Raw genomic sequence first — 25,428 nt, forward strand, 5'->3', positions numbered from 1 at the left:
CTCCTTTCTCCTCTGCTCTTCCCCCGTCCCCTGCCTCCTTTAATCAAAAGACATTTACAAAATTTTGAGTCTCTGCAAATAATTAACTTTGGTTTTATTCATTTTCTTTATGTTTGCTTTTCCAATTTATTAAGTGGTGCTCCTATCATTATACCCCGCTTTCTACTTTATTTGGGTTTAAAAGGTACTGTTCTTTTTCAAACATTATATGATGAACGCATCACTGATTTTGAGTTTTTATTCTTTTCTAATATAATTAAGAACATACATCTCCAAAACTCTCCATTCCGAGCATCTTGTAGGGAATATAACATAATACAATTAAACACAATTTTTTCAGATCAAAATTTTATACTTGAGTGTTCACTTTCAGATCAAAACCTTTATTCTTTCATTTAATTAAGATGCATTGAGATTACTGGGTTTATAGGTCAGCTCACAAAACACTCAAGTACATTAGTTGTAATAAAATTCTCCCAGAATTCTCTCTATTCAAAGTGCTTGTGTGTGTGTGTGTGTGTGTGTGTGTATGAGTGTGTGTTCCTGGCAATTAAGCCCAGGTCTCATGCATTCTAGTAAGCAATTGCCACTGAGCTACATTCCCAAAGTGTTTTTCGAATATTTCAGCAAAGAAGGTGAAGAGGAGATGGAAACTAACATTTGTAAACAACCTATACTAAACTACATGTATTAAGAACAAATTCATATCTATACCCATATTTATACAAGTTTATATTTACACCCAGTCTTCTTTAGTACTTTTTTGTCTTTTTAGGTAACATCAGGAAAAAAATGCACATTTATTCAGTAAGTAATATCTATTATTGTGTTTCTTCTGCATTTTAAACTTCTTCACCTTATATGCTCTAATCACTATTGAACTGCTGCATAAATATTCAAAAGTTTAAACATTGTTTATTTATCTTGATTGATTCATTAAATTGTGTCCTTTTGATAACATTATTTCTGAGAACAAAATGACTAATATGCAAGCAATCTAATAACACTGACTGCTGACATATCTCAGGGTATTGATTATGAATAGCCAATTTAATAACTATACCTAGTGTTAGATTAGGAATCTGGAGATGGGCTAAATTGAGGCAGGTTGGAACTTTACCAACCAAAACAAATTCATCTTCCATGGGAAATGTGCTCCCCATGTATAGGATTTGGAAACTCTCAGTAAAAGGACATGCTGATCGTGTTGCATAAGGAAAGAGAAATGTAAAAGGTAATTTAAGAATTCATAGGAAGACGGTTATAGTATTTTAAAATGCATCTGAAGCTGAGAAATCAGTAGAGAAAGTACACTAGCAGTGATATGTCTGCCTTCTAACCCTCAGTTTGGAAGCATAGAAAATCAGCTTTCCTTGATTCCCCTTAAAGTACCCATGAAACCCCGAGGAGAGAGACAATCCTCACTGCAATCACAGTGAGTGGTATGAAACAAAATTATTACAGTGTTTTCTGGTTTTTCTTTCCTTTCATCTTTGTGCAATGACCCAGCCTCAAAATCCCATTTTCTAGGTGCAAGCAAGCAATGAAATAGCCTCTGGCCTCCTCCTCCTTCATCTTTTCTTCAATGAAACAAACTACACCCAGGCTCATGAAGCTCTGTCTCTCAGCTCAGGCCTGGGTTGATTTGTTTGTGTGTGTTTTCTGGAGAATATCAGTGGAGTTTTACCATAACAACCAATAATCTGGCATCTACTGCACAGCATGGACCAGTACAGGAAAATATAGTGTAGAAATGCAAGTCTCCCCATTCAAATAAACCTTTGATTCCCTTTTAGAACACATATCCACTTAAAATTGATTTGGGTAAAATCTAAAGGTTATTAGAAGAAAAGTCTTTGAAGCAAAGAAACAAATGGTAAGACTAAGTATTAATTCCTTTCCCTTTAAAGGTTTTTTTTTTTTCTAAATCAAAGAAAAATTTTAAACATACAGTTCTAGATCTCCATGAGATAAACAAGAATAGTTCTTCTATATTTAAAGAGCAGTTCGGAATATGAAGAAAATGTAATAAAATCAAAACCAAAGTCACTAAAATAAAATATTCATTGGAAGCTGCAAGATGCAAACTTCTTACTGCTAAATATTTAAACCAGTGCTTCAGAGTACAAACGTGAGAAATTATCCCAAAATGCAAAATCAATGAATAAGGAAAATATATTTTAAAAAGAGATAGAAGATGGCAGATATGAAGGACAGAAGAGTTTTCGTCTATAAACAACAGGTATCTGAAGAGACAGAATATATGGAGCAAAGCACTAAAAAACAATTAAAGTGAATAAAAATCTCAAAATAATGCAACCCAAAAAAATGCCTATGTTATGAACACAGAGACATTCCACAGCATTTCAGCAAATACTAAAATCTTAAATGTCCTGCGTTTATCATCCCCATAATCCTCCAAAGTGTTAATTTCTGTAAATATTTCTTGACCCCATACACCTCTCCAGGTCCACCACTGTAACCCAACTCCAGGTTGTCCTCATTTCTAGCCTGTACTCCAGCATTGTCTCCTATATGCACTCTGGCCCCTTCCCAATCTGTTCTTCATGACATCATTATTTACTCACTAAGACAGATTGTTAAGTGCTTCTATGTATCCATCACAAAGCAAATGATTAAACAGATAAATGAGGATAATTATGTATAGTGACGATTATAAGTAATAATATTAATAAAAGATACAGACAAAGGGAGGGGTAGTTTTAGGTTGAACTGAAACCTCCAGGAAGAGAGGAGGCAGCTGAGAGAGGAGCTTTCTGGGCCACTATGAAAGGCTCCCAGGCTCTAAACCCTGGGTTTAGAGTACTTGAGCCCTCTGTTCCTGGAAGGTGGTGGACAAGTGAGATGAGATTTTAGATGAGGTGGAAGCAGGATATAGAGGCTATAATAGGCAGAACCTTGCAAGCCACGGGGAGGACTTTGGAATTTATTCTCAGTACCCTAGGAAGTCTAGCCTAATAGCGAAGGAATGACCCGATTTGTGTATTTTAAAACATACAAAAGTTTGATTGCTGCGTGTATCTTTTCAAAACACAAATCTGATCACATGTGCTCTCCCATTTTTATCCCTGCTTAAAAGCCTTCAGTGTGTTACACTTGCTGAAGGACATACTTGTTATTAATCCTAACACCTTCACATAGCCAAGGACAAGACCTAGCTGCACCCTTCATCTCTAGCATCAAGTGTTGCCACACTAACTCCCACCCTCTATCAGCCTAACTGGACATTTATCAGGCCTTTGTGGGCCCTGAGCTTCTCTCTCCACACTGCACACACCTTTTCTGGCCCTTCCCTCCCTGGTTGACTGCTTAGCTCCTACTCAACCGTCTCTGCACTAGCACAGACTCCCTTGGCCACCCCCGCCTCACTGGGTCTAGTCCTCCATGGCAGATCTCTGACAGTATTCAGCTTTCCACAAAGTCTATCAAAACCACACTTACACATTTGTTTGTATCATTTTTGTTCTGTGGCTAGTGTCCTAAAGGAGATTGTAAGCTTTAGGGAACATGGGGACCACATCTACTCTGACTCATCATTTGCCTGAAGGCAACTGAGGACTAAGTGTTTGGCAAGTAATGCATATTCGAAAAATATTTTTGAACAAGCAGCTGAATTTGTAACTTCCAAAAACTCAGGTCCGGGTAAAATTTTACACTTCAATATACATTTTGATTATTTAAAAGTCTGTAAACTCTAATTTAAAAAAATATATATAGTTACTTTCACAGGTGTAAAAATCAAAATGATTCTACAGTATTTAATAGCAGAAAATAGAGTGGTGTCTATTAAATTTAAGGAGAGTGGCATTGAATGAGCAGTGCTCACTAGGTACATTTAAAGATACAGAAATGAGTATAAAATATTTGGGTTTTTTGTTTGGGGAGGTGGAGTTTGAAGAAGGGGTGGAGGTCCTGGGTACTAAATCCAGAGCCTCATGCATAGTAAGCACAAACTCTACCTTTAAGCTATACTTCCATTCCCTAAGAGTTGTATTTTTTTAAACTTAGCAACTAACAAAAATTGGTTAAGATGATGTATCAACATTACCTGTTGTAATAAATTTACCCTTCTACTGAAGAATATTGATAATGGGGGAGGCTGTGCATGTAGGCAGAAATGAACAGTCTCTGTATCTACCTTTCTATTTTCTGTGAACCTAAAACTACTAAAAAGTATGACATGACTATCTTAGAATTATCACACCAGAAAGTGAAACATATTCTCTGCACAGTTAAAATAATTATTATCCTGAAAAAAATCAACTTTGGAAAAAAAAATATCCACTGAAAAGAGCCATCATGTAGATTTAAGTTCAAATCTATACTCTTAAAGGTATTGGATGACAAAAATCCATAATAATTGTCCAACACTAATAAAATTATATACCAATTTTAAATAAAAATAATTTGGAAGTAACAAAAATCAGAAAATCAGATTTAAAAACAAGGGATAAAAAAGAAAACATACTTACATTTACAAATCAGAGATATTAAAATATCAGAAAAAAAGAACAGCTCAGTAGTTGAGTAAAACTAGGAAAGCTGTTTTAAAAAATGATTCATAAAACAAAAGGTAAGTACTGATTTACCTGTTTTACAAACAAGGATATAGAGATTCACTGCTGAAGTAAATATCCAATTATTATTACAAATACCAAAAGTAAGATTTGAATATGGACCTTCTGGCTTAAAATCCATGATCTGCCTAGAGCTTACAACAGAATGATGAATTTCTTACATTTATTCATTTTTGTTGGAAATGAGAGTTTGTACAAACTATTTGAGTCTTTGCTGTGGACCAACATTGCTATGATGTCTTAATATTTCCATCTCATCTAAAAAAAGATCTTATAAATATAGATCTTTTCAAAGATTATAAACTTATTTTTCAGGTAAATTATTATTTACTTTCATTGTGATTTTCAACAATTCTCCTTAGTCAAAGAACCCCTCTACCTAAAAATAATATCTTACTGTTTCTATTTTTTATGGATTTCCAGGGAGGTTATAAGACCTAATTGTCACCTTGAATAAAATTAATAACTCCATAGTCAATGTGTTCCTATTATGTCTGTCATCTTAGTCTCACCATGAAACCATGAATTTGTAAAGAACATATTTTCCACTCAAGATTCACAAATGAGATTACTGACAACTGGAAGATGCACTTTTTTTTTTTCTTCTAAGATTTGAAAGGAGCTCCCCCCCCCCCTTCTTCTAAGAAAAGATTTGAGAAAAGCTACAATGAGACCTTTTCTTTCTTCCATTTCTGGGGAAAATATTAGGCCATCCTGCATATGAAAAACAAATCATGTAAAACTTCCTATGCTCTCTTTAATATTGTGTCATAGATTTGATTTATAAGAGATGCTTAATTGATATCAATACAGAAAGAGAATATAGTTTTAATGAAATGAAAAAATTAGGCGAAATTTATTTTTATATTCTTTGATTCCAATTCTTGTCTCAAATTCACCTTAGACTTCTAAGGTGAATTTCTGGGCAGAATATCCTACCTTATCAAGAACTGAGGTCAAGGACTAGGGATATAGCTCCTTTGGTAGAGCACTTGCCTAGCATGCATAAGGCCCTGGGTTAGATCCCCAGCACCCAAAAACAAACAAACAAAAAACCTGAGGTCAACAACAAAAGCTAGTCCACCAAATCTTCTTTCACAATATTCTCAAACTTCATAATTTTAATCTCTGTGAGCTGGTAGTAGTTTAGGTGACAATATAAGGGGAAGAAAAAAAAATTGCAATAACCAGAGAATGTGTTTTCATCAAGTGGCAAAAAATGGGAGTTAAGACATTTCTAATCTATTAATTATATTTTAGAGATTTTAGCATTGTCTTTTATACAAAAAAAACAAATTATAGTCATTACTGAGGCTAAATGAAGTTAAGGTCTTTGTTATATTTATCAGATATATTTGTTAACTTTTTATTTAGACATATGTTAAGATATTTTAATTTAAAAAGGATTAGGTAGCTCTTCAATATTTCTACCAAGTATTTTCTTTTAGATAAAAGAAAAAGAAGTCAGCTTATATTTCAGTCATACTCTCTGAAATTCTCATCATACTATTATTTTGTAGGGTAAATCTTGAAGTCTTGTTGTTCATTCTGTAAAATCTTTAATAAATTTGGATGATGATGTCTTAATGGTCAACACAGGTTCATGTACACAGTTGCCCACATGTCAATCCTAACAAGTAGTAATACTTCAAAAATAATTGTGGAGTAAACTCACAAGACAAGGATCCTGACTTAACCTTTTCACAAAAATGGGATGTGAAAGTATGTAAAATATGTGTTTTTTGGTGATTATTGTTCTACAGTATTTTAAAGAGTTAAAAATGTTCGAATTAATTTATTTTTGTAGTGTAAAGTCTCCATAAACTATACTCTTAAAATTCTCACTACAAAAAAAAAAAAGAAAAAGAAAAAAGAAAACCAGTGTGGAACTTTTGCATTAAAATTTTCATAACTTTTTAACCCATGTAATCCTTTGTGGGTCCTATTTTAGGGAATTAAGCTACTATGGGGAAAATGAACTACATGAAGATATCCATGGCAACATTTTAATTAACCAAGCAAAAATTGAAAGCTACCCAAATGTTCTATAATAGGACAATGGTTATATAATATATGTTACATAGACATATTATAGAATGTTATTCTAAAAATTGGAAAATGTTTATGTGTAACCATAGAGAATGAAATACGACATTAAATCAGTTATAGTACGATCGTAAATACATCAAACATAAAAATAAAGAAACGGATACATACAAAAAAAGGAAAACAATTATGTTAGGGTAATAAAACAGGCTGTGTATGCTTCCAATTTTAAATATTTATATCTTTTAATGGTTTTAACTGCATTCATTGCAAGTGATTTCACAGAGTACAAATTTCATGGGTGGATAAAATATCTGAGGAAAGAAATGAAATGAAAGTTTCAACTTTGGTTGTATGATTTTGAATACTCTTAACTGCAATTTAAACTCCATATTTTGATTCTTTCCCACAAGGTAGAAAGGTGTGAATAAACAACTATTTCATTCTGTATTTTTTTAATATTGTATGTACTAAGACAGGAAATAATAAATGAATTTTGGCATTTCTGGTGTCATTTGGTGCAGATATAATTCTTTATCTTCCAATGAGTTACTCAAGAAACATTTTGTATATTTCATGGGAAGGTTAATTTTATGGTGGTTAATCAGAACATTAAACATTCAATATTTAGAAGTCCAGACTTTGGGGGTCAGGGTACTGGAAATTGAACCCAGGGGCTCTTAACCACTAAACCCCACCCCATCACTTTTTGTATTTGATTTAGAGATAGGCTCTTGCTGAATTGCTTAGAGCCTCACTAAGTCGCAGAGGCTGGCTTTGAATTCCTTGCCTGAGCCTCCCAAATTGCTGGGATTACACATGTGCAACACGGCACCTGATTTAGAAGTCCAGAATTTTTACTGAAGTCTATATTTGTCAAAATCTGTAGTTTCTTTACCCATGCTCAGCTCCCTCAGAATATATATTTAATTATATTTAAAATAACTGGTTAAGGAAAATTGAAACAGAACATGAAATCAGATATATCACTGGAAAGGAAAAATACGCATTTGCTCATCCAATGACTTCTCAGCCAATTTTGCAGCTTGAAAATAACTAAAAAAAAAGAAAGAAAAAAATAAGTTAAAAATATTCTTAGAGACCAAGATAAGCTAGATTTTGGAACTGGAAATAATGGGGCCAACAACACATAAAAGACAATATTAGCAGCTTTAAGCTTTAAAAAGTTGTTTTCTCTTACATTGCTGGTGGGACTGCAAATTGGTGCAACCACTCTGGAAAGCAATATGGAAATTCATTAGAAAACTTAGAATGGAACCACCGTTTGGTCCAGTTATCCCACTCCTCAGTTTATACCCAAAGGACTTAGAATCAGTATACTACAGTGACGCAGCCACATGGATGTTTATAGCACCACAACTCACAATAGCTAAACTGTGGAACCACCCTAGGTGCCCTTCAACAGATGAACAGATAAAGAAAAGGTGGTATATATACAGAGTGGAATATTCCTCAGCCATAAAGAATGAAATTATGGAATTTGCTGGTAAATGTATGTACTAGAGACTATCATGTTATATGAGCCAATTCCAGAAAACCAAAGACCAAATGTTCTTTCTGATACGTAGATACTGTCTAAGGCCATGCTACCCCCAGCTCCAACTATCTTGTCTGATATTGCAGATGCTAACACACAATGAGCGAGGGAGGGAGGAAAGAATAGAAGTTCATTGAATTAGACAAAGAGGAACCTGGGAAAGGAGGGGGAATGCGATTAGGAAATATAGAATGAATTGGAAATAACTTTCCTATGTTCATATATGAATACATGACCTGAGTAACTCCACATAATTTACAACCACAAGAATGGAAAGTTATACTCATATGTCAAAATATACTCTACTGTCATGAACAAAAAAAATCAAGTTTTTCCATATTTTTATTGGTGCATTATAGTTGTACATAATGGTGATATTTGTCATATATTCATAAATACACACAATATGGCAATACAGTTTAGCCAATATGATTCCCCAGTATTTCCCATTTTCCCTCCCTTGGTCCCTTTCCTCTACTCTACTGATGCTCCTTCAATTTTCCCCCACCACACCTTTTTCTTTTTCCTCTCTAGCTTCAGTATGACAGAAAACATGTTTGACTTTTGAGATTGGCCGATTTCACTTAATATAGTGTTCTTGAGTTCCATATATTTTTTTAGCAAATAACAATTTTATTCTTTATATGGTTGAATAAAACTCAATTCTGTATATATACATTTTATTTACCATTCATCCATTAATGGACACCTAGTCTGGTTTCATAATTTGGCCATTATGAATTGGACTGCTATAAATATTGATGTGGCTGCATGCCTTGTAGTATGTTGATTTTAGATCTTTTGGAAATCTACTGAGGAGTGACATAGCTGGGTCATATGGTTGTTCCATGCCTAGTCTTTTGAGGAACTTCAATACTGATTTCTATTGTAGTTGCTAATTAACAATCCCACAACAGTGTCAAATTGTTCTTTTTTATTCACATACTTTCCAGCATTTATTATTTGTATTCTTCATGGCTGCTATTCTGACTGGAGTGAGATCAGTCAGTATAGATTTGATTACCATTTCCCTAATTGCTAATGATGTTGAAGATTTTTTCATATATTTCTTGGCTATAACTCTTCTTTTGAGAAGTATTTTTTAGTTTATTTGCCCATTTGTTAATTGGGTTATTTGGTTTTATGGTGTTAAGTTTGAGTTCTTTATATTTTGGATACTAATCCTCTATCAGAAGAATGGCTAGCAAAGATTTCTCTCTCATTATGTAGGTTCTTTCTTCACAGTCTCAATTATTTCCTTTGCTATACAGAAGCTTTTTAATTTTATGCCATCACATGTATTATTTCCTGAGCTTTAGGGGTCCTATTAAGAAAGTCACTCGCTGTGCATATATGCTGGAGTGTTGACTCTATCTATTCTTCTAGGAGTTGCATAGTTTCTATTTTGAAAATCTTTGATTCATTTCTAGTTGATTTTTGTGCAGAGTGAGTGATAAGAATCTAGTCTCATTTTGTACATATAACAAGTTTTCTCATTTGTAAAAAGAAATTTTCAAATTTCAGTCACTGAACTATGTTCATTCAATTCAGTGGGAAGATGGGGCTAAGAAATAGGATTTGATCATTTTATTAGTCTTTGTTATATATAAATCAAAGATCCATAGGTATATTAGGGAGGGTTTAATTGTGAAGAACTGATTTATTTTAACTAGCTTTTAGCATGAGTGTTTTATGACAGGCATAATTGACTTACAAAATTACTGAGAGTGTGAAGTCAACAGAATTCATGGTAGTCTTTCAAGAATAACCCTCAAAGCCAAGGAATAGAACTAAGCCCTTAGAGGTGAGACTGAAGTCTTCTAAAATCAAGAAACCACCAGCTCCAGAAGCATATGCCACTGTCTTGGTTAGGAGGCCACCATGATCAAGATGGCGCCATGCTGAGGAAACCACCCTCATCCCAAGGGATTTTATTCTTGCCACTTCCAGCATCCCACTATGTCTACTATGATTTACACCAGCAAAATGGTTGCCCTGTGAGCTGCCTCTTGACTTTCATAAGGCCAATAGGTAAGCAATGAGACATGTATTAATGCTACTGCAAGGAAGCCCAAATGCCTCCATTACTGGGCTTCCCCCCACTCCCACACACAAAAAAAAGGCAAAAGTTCACCTTCATCTCACTTGTAACTTTCAAATTTGATGCACCTGCATCTGACTGACTGAATCTAAACACATCAAGACTCTAATTGCAAGGTAGCCATAGAAATATGAATTTTAGTATTCCATCTTCATCAGTATAATACACACACTAGAATTAGGGTGAAATGGATGTTGAACAGTTGAACTGTAATATACATTATCCATTCAGTCACTTAATATCCATATGCATTATTTTCCCTATTCATCAGCTCCCCAAAAGTATCAACTTGTATCAATGATATTGCATACAAACATAATGCAATTATATCTTTCACAGATTAAAATGCAGTCTGCCCTCTCCCATAATGGGAAGCCCAAAGAAAATTCCATCAGTCAATCTGTCCAATCTCTGGGTGAAAGTTTGTTCCTCCTCTAATAAACTGTAGTAGAAAGTCGCTTAGCAATAACACGCTCTGTGTAAAACATGAGAATAAGGTTTTTTCAAACTTATAAATATATATGAAATAATACAAGAAAAATATGACCAACAGATAACAGTCTTCATTTCATAAAGCTTCAGATGAAATTTGTAACTTCTTTGTCCTCTCCCCATTTCTCTTTCACTTTGCCTTAGGACAGCACCTAGATTGATTGGGTCCTTTGAAATATTGTGATAAAATGACATTCTTCACAGAACTAGGAAAAAAATCCTAAAATTCATAAAAAAGAATAAAATACTGAGAATATCCAAAGCAATACAAAGCAAAAAGAGCAATGCTGGAGGTTTTAATTTAAAATACCTGATTTTAAATTAAATTGAAACATTATAATAATAAAAAATAGTATAGTAGTCCCATAAAAATACATACAGAGACCAGAATGGAAAATAGACAAAACCACACAAGTACGGTCATCTGAACTTTGACAAAGATGCTAGAAATGTACATTGAAGTTAGTCTCTTTAAAAAAAGATGGAGCTGGAAAAACTTGTTGCCCTTATGTAGACTAACACAGTTAGATCCCCATCTCTCAACCTGAACAAAGTCAGATCAAGATGTATCTAAGACCAGGTACAAGACAAGAAACATCTCAACTTATAGAAGAAAATACAGGGTCAATAATCCAACACATAAGTGCCTGAAACTTAATTCCTCAATAGAACTCCTAAAGTTCAGGCAATAGAAGCAAGAATTAATAAGGGATGGCATCAAATTAAAAAGCTTCTGCACAGCAAATGAAATAATTTAAACATGAAGAGAGAACCTACAGAATGGGAAAAATCTGTGCCAACTACTCTTCTGATAAGAAGATTAATATCTAGAACATATATAAAGAACTCAAAAAACTTAACACTAAAAAAACCCCAAGTAACCCAATCAATAAATGGACAAATGAACTGAACAGGCACTTCTCAAAATAAGAAATACAAAGGAACAAGTATATGAAAAAATGTTCATCATCATTAGTAATCAGGGAAATGCAAATCAAAACTACACTGAGATTTTATCTCACTCAAATCAGAATTACAAGGTTCAAGAATACAAGTACTAATTGCTGGCAAGCATGTCGTGAGGATCACTGCTACTCATTTATCAAAAAGAATTAAAGACCAGCATAGTACAGTGGTACATTCACACCCATGTTTGTAGCAGCACACTTCACAAAAGAAAAACTATGGAACCAGCCTAGGTGTCCATCAGTCAATAAATGGATAAGAAGATACACACACACACAAAAAAAAATGGAGTTTTATTCAGCCATAAAGAAGAATGAAACTATGTCATTTTCAGGAAAATATATGAAAATTTAGAGCATCACATTAAGTAAAATAAGATAGAATCAAAGTCAAGGATGAGTATGTTTTCTTTCAAAATGTGAAGGTTGGAGAGAATAAAATGAAAAAAAAGTGAAGGTGGGGAAATCTCATACAATTAGAAGAGAGACCAGTTAAGTAGAGACAGGAGACCAGAGGAAGGGAGTAGGAAAGGGCAAAGGGAGGGACTAGGGAATGAAAGTGACCAAATTATGTACATATGTCAGTATGTCACACTGAATCCATTATGTGTAATCATTATACACCAATAAAATTTTAAAAAGTCATAGCAATCCACATGTTCATTCTTTTAAAATTTATTTTATGTATTTCTATTGTGCATTATAATTTTACAAAATATGTTTAAATTCTCATACATGCACATAATATAACAACAAATTTGGTCAATTTCATTCAAGGTGCCCCCTTTAGTCCTCTCTTCCCTGTGTTCATTCTTGAGATCAGAGCCCATAGTGACTTCCTATGGTCACAAATGGAAGTGGCAATCCTACACATGCTTCAGAGCATCTTCCAATTCAAATTCCTCACTATTCACATTGTTTACCAGAAACCGTAGCTGAAAACAAATCTGGAAAATGTTTGGCTTTATAGACATCACAGTAGACAAGGCCCTTGAAGGCAGATGAAATGGGTACAGTGCAGGGTGTTGGGAGGATTAATCTTCCATGAATTGAGGCAGGGATAAATTCTAGTGTTTGAGCAGAGTTAAGCCTTAGCTTTTCAGGGAAACAAAGGTATGAGACCATCCACCATGAACTCAAAACAGGGAAAGATGATCTCAATGCACAATCCACGCTTCAATAGAAAGCTGTTTCATTCTGTCATTCTTTCATAGCCCAATAATACTATTTATCTACACTTAATTTACTCCAAGATATTGTGGGTATTCTTTCATCTTTTCTGCACTGAACTAATACAGCTTGTGAGATTCACCTTTATGTAAAGCCCAAAAGGAAATATTGTTCATACCTATTTTCTCACCTAATTCATGCAAGGTTTCCTGGTTTTGAAACACAGTAAATTGTTCTGATAGCCTGTGAAAGGAAAAGCACTTCTGCAATTTCTTTGAATGAGTCTTCAAAAATATCACAGTGCATTTGTATCTCTTTCACACCACTGGGCCAGGGCTGTGAGGTCTCATCCTTTGTTGCTTTGCCGAGTGCTGCTTTGGTAGTAGTGGTGATTCAAACATACAAATCAGGCCAGGGATGCAGTTTTGATCTCATTAGTAAGTCCTGATAATTGGGTCATATAGGGATGATTTCTTTCCCGGGGTGGCTGCAGGCAACATCCAGAAAAAAAATTTCTAAATATTCAAGCAATCATAATCTCAAGGCAAACTTCAAAATTAATTTGTCATTTGATAATTTCTTGACAGGTTGGTTACTGGAAAGACATGGAACAAGAAGATGCAGCAGAAACAGTCAAAACTAGGGGGAATGAGTCATTTATCATCCTGACAGGATTAGAAGGAAATACGTTATATCACTTCACAGTGCGGGCTTACAATGGAGCTGGATACGGGCCACCTAGCAGTGAAGTGAGTGCAACCACCAAGAAATCCCGTAAGTGACCTGGGCTTTTGTTTGTTTCAGACAAAAAGGAAACACATTTTCATGTTTCTGAAAGCCATGTGAGGTACATAATAAGCAGAGTCAAAGGCAGGTTGCGGGGGTGGGGGGGGGTGATTCATAGTCTTGCTTCAGTGCTTAGATCTGAATTCCAAAATTAGCTCAGAAATTTTTGCATTCACAGTAGATAAAGGTTATCTTCCTGTGAAACAAGGCTAAGCGATTCTGACACCAAAGGCAGATAAAAGGATTCAAGTTCAAAAGCTCAGTAGAGAAGCTATTAAAATGACACTCCTAGAGCAAAACCCTCCTTATCTGACTCCAGCTGGAAGGAAGCCTAGGGGGCTGGCCAACTACTAAACACGTGAAAAGTCTAAAATACTTGAAAGGATTTAAATGAAGACACATATTTAAGAATCCTTGTCAGTTCACTTTCTCTTATTTTGCAGCCCCCAGTCAAGCACCTAGCAACCTCCAGTGGGAGCAACAAGGCTCTCAGGTGTCTCTGGGCTGGGAGCCGGTCAGACCTTTAGCCAATGAATCAGAAGTCATGGGTTACAAGGTGAGTGTTTCTTCATTCCTGGCATACACATTCATCCCAAAAGTCGTTCTTGTGAAGACATACCATTAACGAGGCATAAAAAGGCCCACTAATAAGCCTTTTGTATTCTCTAAGTCATTTTCTGTCTAGATCTTAGAATGAGGCACCTGCCTACAGGTGGAGGAGGCCAAGGCAGTCACACTCCATACCCACACTGCACAAGGCACAGGAAGGGAAGGAGTAGGAAAAGCAACAACAGTCTGAATTCAGTGTGAGAATCATTCAGTATGAATAGCTCCATGACACATGGTGCCAGGCAGAGGATCCTGGCACATCTTCCCACACATAAACTTCTGGCAGATGGCAAAGACTGGACATCTTAGACTGAATAGAAAGACTTACTATTAACAAAGAAACACAAGAAAGAAATGCTAGGGCCAGCATGCTAGATAGGAAAGAGTCCATGGAGAGAGACGGCAAGCTCCAAGACACTTCTCACACTTATCCTGTCATATGCCAACCAGAGCTCTGAAATAGGAAGACATCTACTCAGCTCGTTTTTAAAAAACAACCTTGATCTTTAAATACATGAGGTCTATACACTGAATTTGCTTACTTTCAAAATCTTGTTCCAGAAAAATCAGCTTCAATTTTTATCTTAAACTCCAGACAAAATTATTAGTTGAATATTATTTGTAGATTTGAAAATACTTTAATAACAATATGTAGACTGAAAAGCATTATTATTATTGGTGTGTTTTCTGCTATCAGAGATGATCATACAATGTGTTTTGTGTATGAAGTGCCAAAACTCTGACACTTAAAAACTGAAGTCATAAATGGGAAATACATTGTTTTGATAAGGAGTTCTCCTTAATATTTTAAGACACAACCTGCAGCATTTCTTACCATAATTAGTATATATCACAAAACTCTCACACACATACTCAAATCTGACTCTAATCCTCAGGAATATTGAATTTGATCTTTTGGTAATAGGTGGGTGTTTTAGTTAGCTTTTGTGTTGCTGTGACCAAACGACCTGAGGAGAACAGTAAAGGAGAAAAATGTCTATTTTGGTTCACAATTTCAGAGGTTTAGTCCACACTTGGTCTCTAGATATAAGAACATCATAGCAGAAGGGTTGGGTGGAGGAAAGCAGCTTAGAATGTGGGAACCAAGTAACAAGAAAGCAGAGAAAGCTCTATTCATCAGGCACAAATACAAACCCCAAAAGCACACCTCAAGTGATATACCTCCTCCTGCTATACCCTACCTGCCTACAGTTACCACCTAGTTAATCCGTGTCAATGGATTAATAGTTACAACTCTCATAATCTAATCATTTCACCTCTGATCATTCTTTCATTGTCTCACACATGAGTTTTGTGGGCCATGTCATATCTAAACCATAACAGTAAACAACCCCTTTTGGGGGTCTTTCCTGTAGCACTCTCTTATCTAAATCTTTCCAAAAGACCATGTCCTCATAACCTGTCCTCTAAAGCAAATATAACTTTCAATGATTAGGAGTAGTAGCGTTTTCAGAAATGTTGACACACCATTCAGAAACCAACTTACTATCATTAGGACACTGGCAAGCAATCTCCTGAACTAGAAAGGCAAATTAAAATTCCAGAAACATCGAGGTAAAAACATATATGGCTAGTTGCAGGAATCATGATTTTAGGTACCTCATTAAAATAGAACCCATTCAGATAAACATAAAGCATTACTTAGTGCAATATTTCTCACTGCTGTGTTTTTGAGACTGCTCAAGAGATTCTGGATTTGTTGGGGTTTTAAGTAGTCTATATTAATAGCAATAATTTCAAAATATCACAGCTTCTATTAGTAAGCAAAAGAAAATTATGAAGAACCAGAAGATTGTTGGAAAAGAGATGTCCGTTTTACATAGACCTTAAGATATATTAACACAATTTATTCCCACTTAAGATAACCTATTTGATAGGTTGAATAAAACTTGATAACTTATTTATCATATTCATGACTTTTTCTGGTCAATTAGCCAGTGCCACTTTATTTTATTTACATTTCCCAATCTGAGATCAACTGCAATATTTTATCAATGCATTATTTATAAATGACTAGGAAAGTGGAATAAAAACTTCAAATAAAAGTTTCACTAACTTGGTATCTCCCCCCCAAATTATCTTGCATTAAGAATATTGTATTTTGGTAATTTTATTCATTCAGGGTCTATATCTACAATCCTTGGTAATTTGGGCACATATTATAAATATGTTAGTGGCCTTACTTCAGAAATGCCAATAACAAAACTATGAACTAAAGTAAATTCTCTCAAAATTCTTCTTAATGATCTTGGGAATGGAGTTTTTTTTTTTTTTTTTTTAAACACCATGAAAGAAGTTTATCAAGATTATAAAGTAAATAGCCAATTTATCTATGCCTTGTTTCCTCATACAGATTTTAATGCCCAACTGAAAAAGAAAATAAATACTGAATGCCCCAGGACTATGCTCTCACTTGTGTAAATATCCCTTTTCCTATAGAGAGAAACTTTTTTCCCCTTCAGAAAAGAAACAAGCAGTTGGAAAAAAACTGAGGACAAGGGCCTAAGGCTATATAAACAATTTGTTTTTAAAAATTTGTTTTAGTTTTTCTGGTAAGCAGCTAGAAAATATCCTTTCCTAGATTTACAATCCCTTAACATATATACCCACTTTGCACCTCTCTTTTTCTACCTATTTATAATGCTAACAGAGTAATCAGGTCCAGGATTTTCTAATTATTATGGTATCCATCAACATAGTTTTGGTTGCTTATGCAACTTATAAATGAAGGCCTAGTAGCCTCCTGAGATGTGTGCACACTTACACCAATGTATTTCACACACTATAGGATTCAGAAGCCCACTCCTATATTTCTCCATCTCCTTAGAGATCTTCTGAGTTATGGCCACCTCCAATTTCTTGTATTTTACAGTGCTTCTTTCATCTTATATCAATTCCAAATATAGAAGTCAGTCTTTGCTGTGTTTCCACAAATTACAAAGACATATATAACAGCTTAATTTAGGTCATGGGTACATGAGTTTCATTATACCGTGTACATTTGATTATGCTTGATTAAAAAAAAAAAGTCTGGCATAGTGGTGCACTCCTGTAATCCCAGCCACTTGGGAGGCTGAGGCAGGAGGATCGTGAGTTCAAAGCCAGCCTCAACAACAGCAAGGCACTAAAGCAACTCAGTGAGATCCTGGCTCTAAATAAAATACAAAATAGAGCTGGGGATGTGGCTCAGTGGTCGAGTACCCCCAATTTCAATCCCTGGAACCAAAAAAAATATAATAATAAAAAAGGAATTTATGCAGTTTTGATTTGCCCTGCTTCACTTTATCTTGTTGCCACTGTGCTTTGGGTTCTTCATCCTCTATGAAGAGCAGTTGTCTTCATCAACTATTCTCAAGATGCTCGACCTTAATAGGATCTTTTCTTCTTATGGGCACTTATAACCAGCAAAAATGTTATTCTGTTATATTTTTGGTGCATTTTTCTCAATATTGTTACCATTCAGCCATTTAGACACATAGAAGAGCCACTTACAGATCATGCCTTTAAGAATTACAATCCCAATTAAATTTTTTCTAGGATTATCCATTTGAATAACCCAATGCTCTCAGTTTTTTGATAGAATTTGAGAATAGTCAACATTAGACAATTTTCTCTATGCAGAAAAGTAACTGTCACCATACCTGCCAATCTGTGAATGTCCAGAGTCTCAAAGGTCTCCCTTACCTCCTTTTTGTCAATAATTATTTTTGACATGTCTTAATTCTTTCATCTTATATTTCTTACCTTCATTTTTTCTATTTTTAGGACAGAAATTTACAATGAGTCTCAGTGGTTATATAAGGGAAGGAATTTAAAATGAGCCAAGATTCCCTAAAAGCACCAAAATTTAACTATTAGTTTAACTTTTCAATTAATATACCTACTTATTGACACATAGCACTATATCTTCGTGGATGTATTGGTAAAAGCCACAAGTAATTTTTAAACCCCTTTTATGACCATTAACTAATTTTATTTTTGCTGCCTTTACCTTTTGTTCTTAAATCTCAACTGATCCACAAGGTTTCCTTTAACTCTATTTTACAGCAACATTAGATATGCATTGCTGGATTCATTATTCTTTGTCATAAAAATTGTAATTTATTGAACCATAATAACAGTGTCCTCTAAAACAGCTACTCCCCTGCCAATCCTCACCAATTTACATACTTCCCCATCTCATAAATTTGATTTCTAATTGCCTCATGTATATAATCAAATTATAATTCATTAGAGTGCTATAGTCAAAATTGGAAGCATAAATTTTGACATATTTGTCATTTTTAAACCTAAAAATACTGTTATAGACATCCTCCAGAAAGTGTTCTTGATTCCTCAAATCTAAGAATTCACTCTGCACTGCCCTGGCACCATACACATTTCCTATTGTAGTAGATACCACACTTCATTGAATTGCATCTGTCTCCAATATTAGACTGTTAAGTACCATGAGGTCAGGAAGCATGGTCTTGTTTTCATGAATCTCCAGTATACAGCTATGGGCTTGCCTACATGAGATGCCCGATACATGGTTGGTGATGCACTTATCACTTTGCATTTTCATTGAGACTATGGCATCCTTCCCAAAAAGCATTTCAGTAGATATAAGTATACAATATGTTATGCTTTCAAGAGAAGTCACCTCCTTCCACAGAGAAGAAGTCACTTCCTTCTATAGACCTTGAAGTAAATTTCAGCCCACAAAAGATGAATGAAGTATATATTACTAAAACACAGAAGGATTGAGTAAAGACAGATTCAAGATAAGAAAAGATTGCTTTTCTAGAGTTTATTTTCTTGTATATAAGTTAGTTCAAACTCAAAACACATTAACACATTTTTCATAAGAATATATATACATATATTGAACCAGGGGATTGAACCCAGGGATGCTTGACCACTAAGCCACATTCCCAGCTCCTATTATTTTGAGACAGGGCCTTGCTAAGTGGGTGAGGCTGGCTTTGAACTTGGAATCTTCCTGCCTCAGCTTCCCAAACTGCTGGGATTACAGGCAGGCTTTACCACACATGGCTGGGAATAGCTTTTTCTTATTAAGCTTACATGCACCAGGTCCTGTGCTAGGTATTTTTGCACCTTCTCATTTCATTCTTCTAATGAATCCATAAACTACGTGGCACCATTTTCTACCAGCAAGTGAATGCAGATCAAGAAAAGTTAGTAATTTGTTGGAATTTATCCAGCCAGGAAGGTTTAGGAGATTAGTTTTGTTTCACTTTATTTTGTAGGAAATTGTTTTGAATCCAGACTTGTATGACTACAAAGCCATTTCTATTTCCATTATGCAAAGCAATCATATTATAATTCCAATAACTATGAAAATGTATAAAGACAATGAAAATGAATAAAAATGCATTTAAACATTCTTAACTGCTGCTATTTGACTATTATACCTCCAAAAATTATACTGAACTATTATTAGAGGCAAAAGCACTTAGACTAGCACAATATAGTAAAATAGCTCTAAAGTCATCAAAATAATTACTAACAAAGTTTTTACTCTAACTAGACAGATGATCTTATGAGCTACCTGAACCCACCTATGCCATTAGTTTTGTGATATGTAAACACAGGATAACACTGTGTCCTGCTCTGTAGATGAATTTACCATGCATGCCTGTTTACAGCACCATGAGCAGATGTCAAAAAAAAAAAAAAAAACTTCAAATTTGCCACCCTGTATTATCCTGATATCAGTTCACCAAAAAGCAAATCACCATCAAAATAAAAATTAAAACAATTTTAACTTTTCAACCATCTCCTGAATTCTTAAGGATTTGTTAACATGTTTAAGTTCTCTTTTCACTCTTTTCAAACAGTTTAAAGACAAAGCTTCTAAATCTCCCTTGGGATATTATTCATTTCAATAACCAGATATAAAAGATTTTTTATGGTGTGTCTCCTCACTACCTACTTCTCCAGTCTCATTTCTCACTATCCATATCTATCTTCTCTCGATTCCATACTCCAGTGCCACGGTTTCTTATCAGCTAGGTGTATTTTTAATCTTATCACTGTCTGTATTCTCCAACTGGTAAACTCCATTCATTTTCAAATACTTAGCTCAGGCATCACCTCTTCTGGAAAGGATTTCGTAAAGCCCAAGACAGAATTAAACTCTTTCTTGACTTCCATGGCTCCCTAAGTATATTTTCATTGCAGTGTATAACACATGTATTACATTTGCTTACACCTCTAAGCAGCAAGCGTCTTGCGCTTAGCTCAGAATGTGACATACAGATATAGACAGTAAGCATTTGTAATCCTCAACTGAATTTCAAATGTTGAACCTCTGTTACTCCTCACAGGTTTTTTATAGGCAAGAGGGTCACAGCAACAGTCAAGTCATTGAAACGCAGAAACCTCAAGCAGTAGTACCACTCCCCGATGCTGGAGTCTATATTATTGAAGTCCGAGCATACAGTGAAGGAGGGGATGGAACAGCTAGTTCCCAAATCAGGGTACCATCGTATTCAGGTAAGTTTTAATCTAACAGGCTTATTATGGTGGCCACCTGCAATGCAAGATGATAAAAACCTCATCAAAACTGAATGATGGATTGCACAGTTCAGATATTTTTTGGAGGGGTTTCTCTTCTTTGATTTCCATCTCCTCCTACAATCTGTATGAGCCATGGTAATTTGCTCACAATTGCAGAATTTCTACAAATCTTGAAAGCAGTTAATACTTTTATTAGAATGTACTTATTTACGAGAATTCAATCTTGGTCTCAAGTAGTACCTTGCTGGCCAAATTGGCTTTTGAAATATTGCTTTTAAAGTAATATTGCACCCATTTGATGTACCTACTTCTCTATTATCTTGATTGTTCTTGTTGTTAGATTATTTTAAAAGTATTCCCTTTAAACTTTAAATTTTGATGTTTGACTTCTAAACAAATTATATTACTGAACCCCATAGTTATTATAAGCAATATTAATTTCTTGTTTTCTGAGCCTTTACTATATAACAGGCACAAAAAAATTTATACACATATTATTCAATCTTAGTAACAATCACATGAGAGAGATTTTTCTCTGTAAAACAGGAAAAATGCCACCTAAGTAATTTGCCCATGATCACACTATTGCTGAACCAGAATTCAAATCTAGGTAGTTTATCTCCAAGGATACCTGAATATCTACCACCACAATCATTATTGTCCCAGTACAACACAACTAACTAAAGGAAGGGAGATTTTATAAAATTAGAAGAAACCATTTTGTCAAAGTAGCCAAAAAAGATTTAATTAGATATGCAAATCTCTGAGAAAGTATTGGGCAATTTTTCATTAAAACCTTGTATTAAATGGTGTTCACTTAATGGTTAATTATGAGTATTATTTGTTGAGAAATCATTCCCACACAGAATGATCAACATAAAAGGAAGTTTCTGATGATATCTTCTAAGGCTCTGTGTATATGGCACTATTTAATACATTGACCAACTTGAAATCAGAAAAGAGGTATTGCTTATGTTATTTTTTGATGTCACAAAATGAATGGATGGCAAATAAAATAGAGAAATGAATGATACCAGACTCTGAAGAAAACATACTATTTAATAAACTCCAGATTTCTGCATTAAAAATACAAAATGAGATAAAGGACATTATTGGGACAATTGATAAAATTTGATTGTCTGTATATTAGAAAAGATTACAGCAACGTCAATTTGTAGAAATCACGCTTTTGTGATATGAGAAATTGTCTTATTCTTTAGAAACATACATTGAAGTGCTTAGGGGAAAGGTTATATCATTTCTATATTTAAAATGAGAAAAAATGTGTTTTAAAAGACAATTAAACATGAAGATAACATTAACAATAAAGGAATTTAGGTGAATTCTTTGTTATATTTTAACTTTTCACCAAAAACTGTAATACAAGATGTAGGAAACTGACATTTTCAGGAATACAAGTCGAAATTTAAGTATATTGTGGTCATACAAAAATTTAATACACTCTGATTCCTTTATAAATGTGCTGTTTCAACAGCAAGAATGGTAATAATGTCTCTGTGCTGATTAATTCACAATTGAACTGTTCAGGTGAGGGTGCCGAATTTTCAAGAGCACCTTGAAAGGCAAAAGATATTTTTCATGTTTCAAAAGAAAAAAAAATAATAACAACTCTTCTTTCAGAAGTGTCAAATTTCTAACAACACAATGAGCATTTATTAAGACCTCAAAATATTCTTGGAACCATGCTACGTGTTTTCCATACATTACTTTATCCTTCCAATTAGGAATGATATTACTCTATGATTCTAGAAGTTTCCTTTTAATTCTAATGCAATCAGATTCTATAGCATCCTCTGAATAAGTTCAATCCCAAGCTTGGAAGTACTTATATAAGACCTTAATTCTCACATTTATTTTAATTATTACTTCTATTCTATGGGGGGAAATGGCAACTTTAATGGTTTAGTTAATAACATCTTGGCCAGTGTAATCCATTTTCTGTGTTTCAATAATATGAAATCTCTTAGTATTATCTACTTTAGACTCATAAAGCCTAAGCAATGATTGTTTTTTTCTTATATTCCAAAAAAATCAAATGTCTAAGAAATTGAATGACTTGTCCAAGTGAAATAGTTTTTACAGCTCAAGCTGATGCTATGTGTGGAGAGGTTTTTTGTTTGTTTGTTTTTTGTTTTGTTTTTCCTCCCCACTCCATTTGTATTGTTTGCTCTACTAAAAAGATAGCTTTGTGGATTTCACTTAGAATTTGAAGTGTAGACTCTACTTACCATTCTGAAAGTGAAACGCTTTTATAAAAATGTCATGTAAGTTAGTTTAAAAAGAAGACAGTCACTTTCAAATATATAGAAATTTTTTTCCATTTTCTATTTATTTGCATATACATAGAACTCCAGTAAGGCTTTGTCATCTCCCTTTACAGTTCACAGGTGATTATGAATTTCACGATAAACTCCTATTGTACAAGTTGAACTATATCTAAAATTCTCCAACATGTTGATTAATAAGTTTTATTATTGCATTAGTTATACAAATTTTCAAAGAAAGAGTTGCCAATTTTGCGTGTTTTTTACCAATTTTTTTTACCTCTTAAGTAGGCATATGAAAAATAAATTTAGAAAAAAAAAACTAAAAAAATAAATTTAGAAAAAAAATCTAAAAAAATAAATTTAGACTATCTCTTAAAAAAATCACCATTATGATTCCATTATATTCAATCCAGTCAGAGGAGAGAACTTTACAGAAGAGTCCAAAAACTAGGTGGAATATTTTATCCTTATTCTTAAGATTATAACCAACACTGTTTTAAGATAGACAACATTAAGGCATCACAGATGTACTAATTCCTAGCTCAGGAACTTTAAGCAAGTTCTATCCTCTTTCTAAATACCAATTCTCTCAAGTTCAACAGGAAGATAGATACACAATAGTTTTTACTGAAGTTGGTTGTTGTGAGAATCAAATAATATAATATTTATAAAGGGCTTAATACAGTGTTTGTGATACAGTGAGTATTCATTACATGTTGATCATAATGATATTTTAGAAGTCTTCTGGCTTAAAATACCATTCTTGAAGGTAGTATTAAAAATCATTCTTAATTTGTGGCCATGTGGAGCTACTGGAGCTACTTCAGACTAATCAACTCAGATCAGTTAATTTAATGCAATTAAGTGCATGTAACGTTTTGGTCTCAAAAAGAAATCTCCTGAGTGTAAGAAAGAAAGATGAAAAACCAACCTTTACCAAGTTTGGCATGAGTATCTAGAATTTAAGCTCAATCAATTGAAATAATCAAAGACCCATAAATAAATGTCATTAAATTTTAAAAATTAACAGAAGTAATTAAATTATGAGTTCATGTTGCTTCACACTTTTGCTAATTATTTATGCTCCACTTCCTGAAGTATGTTCTACAAAATTACTTTACATTCAGGGACCTGGGATGTTTTCCATCAGCACATCATTAATGGAGATTACACTAAATCTCCTGGTTTGATGCGTTTGTTAGCATGACTTAGATTTTTCAATACAGTGTTGCATAAATGTTTCTGCTCTCCTTGCAACTTAGGAAATAAGACATGGTCTGAGGTTCCCAAAGTATGAAGAACACTCACTACCAGCAGCTCAGGATGCTGGGGCAGGAGGATCATGAGCCAGCCTCAGCAAAAGCAAGGCATTAAACAACTCAGTAACAGCCTGTCTAAATGAAATATAAAAAAATGGGGTGTAGCTCAGTGGTGGTTCGGTGCCCCCAAGTTCAATCCCCAGTACCCCTGCAAAAACAAACAAAAAAACCACTCATTAAAGGGACAGATAATGTACTCTTGTCCTAGATTCTAAGAACACTTGCCTTGTCCAAATAAGACCACAAAAATTGGCTTCATCTGATGCTTCTTTTTTCACAGGTGGGAAAATCACAAGCGCTCAGCCAACCCTGCACACTCTCTCCACATCATCATCAGTAACATTGCTCTTGGCATTGATGATTCCTTCAAATTCCTGGTGAAAGCTGCCGACTTAATTTGATTTTCTTTGCTCTAGCTTGAGAACAGCAGTGAATAGAGTGTAGTTAATTGGAGACCCAGGACCCTGAGATAAGCTTTAAAACTTGGGACTACACATGGTGCACTTACAGGAGGTCGGGAGGAAAATATTACTTATCCATCAGGTTTCTCTTTGGTTTTTGTAAATGGAAAGGACAGTTCTTGGTCCAATAAAAATATGCAGATTGTATGTAATGAATTTTTGTAAGCAAAGGTAATTTCTGTCAAATGTATTCTGAATTTTTTTAATATGTTGGAATTTGATTTTATATCTGATGACTCTGAGTATGTGCCATCCATTTGTTAAGTGGTAACTAGCAGGTCCGTTTCAAAAACAAATACAAAACCAAGAATGAAAAGTTTGTTTAGACTCTGAGTCCAGTGTTTTTATTTTCTATTCAGCTAACTATTCCAATTGCCAAACCAGCAGGAGATATGAAAAATACTTCAGTTATGTGGCCCATTAAAGGATAAATACTCAAAATTTTTTTTCAAAAACATTATATGATTGCATAGGGAAATTGCAAGATTTATC

General features: G+C 34.3%; 1 protein-coding gene across 1 annotated transcript in view; it reads left to right on the forward strand.

The window, feature by feature from the left end:
- The window catches only part of Cntn5 (contactin 5), a 755,408-nt gene extending 730,552 nt beyond the window's left edge, over positions 1-24,856 (forward strand). Inside the window, exons 21-24 of the mRNA XM_027930609.2 lie at positions 13,518-13,704; positions 14,160-14,272; positions 20,676-20,844; positions 24,756-24,856. Of these exons, the coding sequence (XP_027786410.2) occupies positions 13,518-13,704; positions 14,160-14,272; positions 20,676-20,844; positions 24,756-24,856 (570 nt within the window). The remainder of the gene's footprint in view (positions 1-13,517; positions 13,705-14,159; positions 14,273-20,675; positions 20,845-24,755) is intronic.
- The last annotated feature ends 572 nt before the right edge of the window (positions 24,857-25,428 follow it).

This window comes from Marmota flaviventris, chromosome 9, assembly GCF_047511675.1.
Source record: "Marmota flaviventris isolate mMarFla1 chromosome 9, mMarFla1.hap1, whole genome shotgun sequence".
Taxonomy (NCBI): Eukaryota; Metazoa; Chordata; class Mammalia; order Rodentia; family Sciuridae; genus Marmota; species Marmota flaviventris.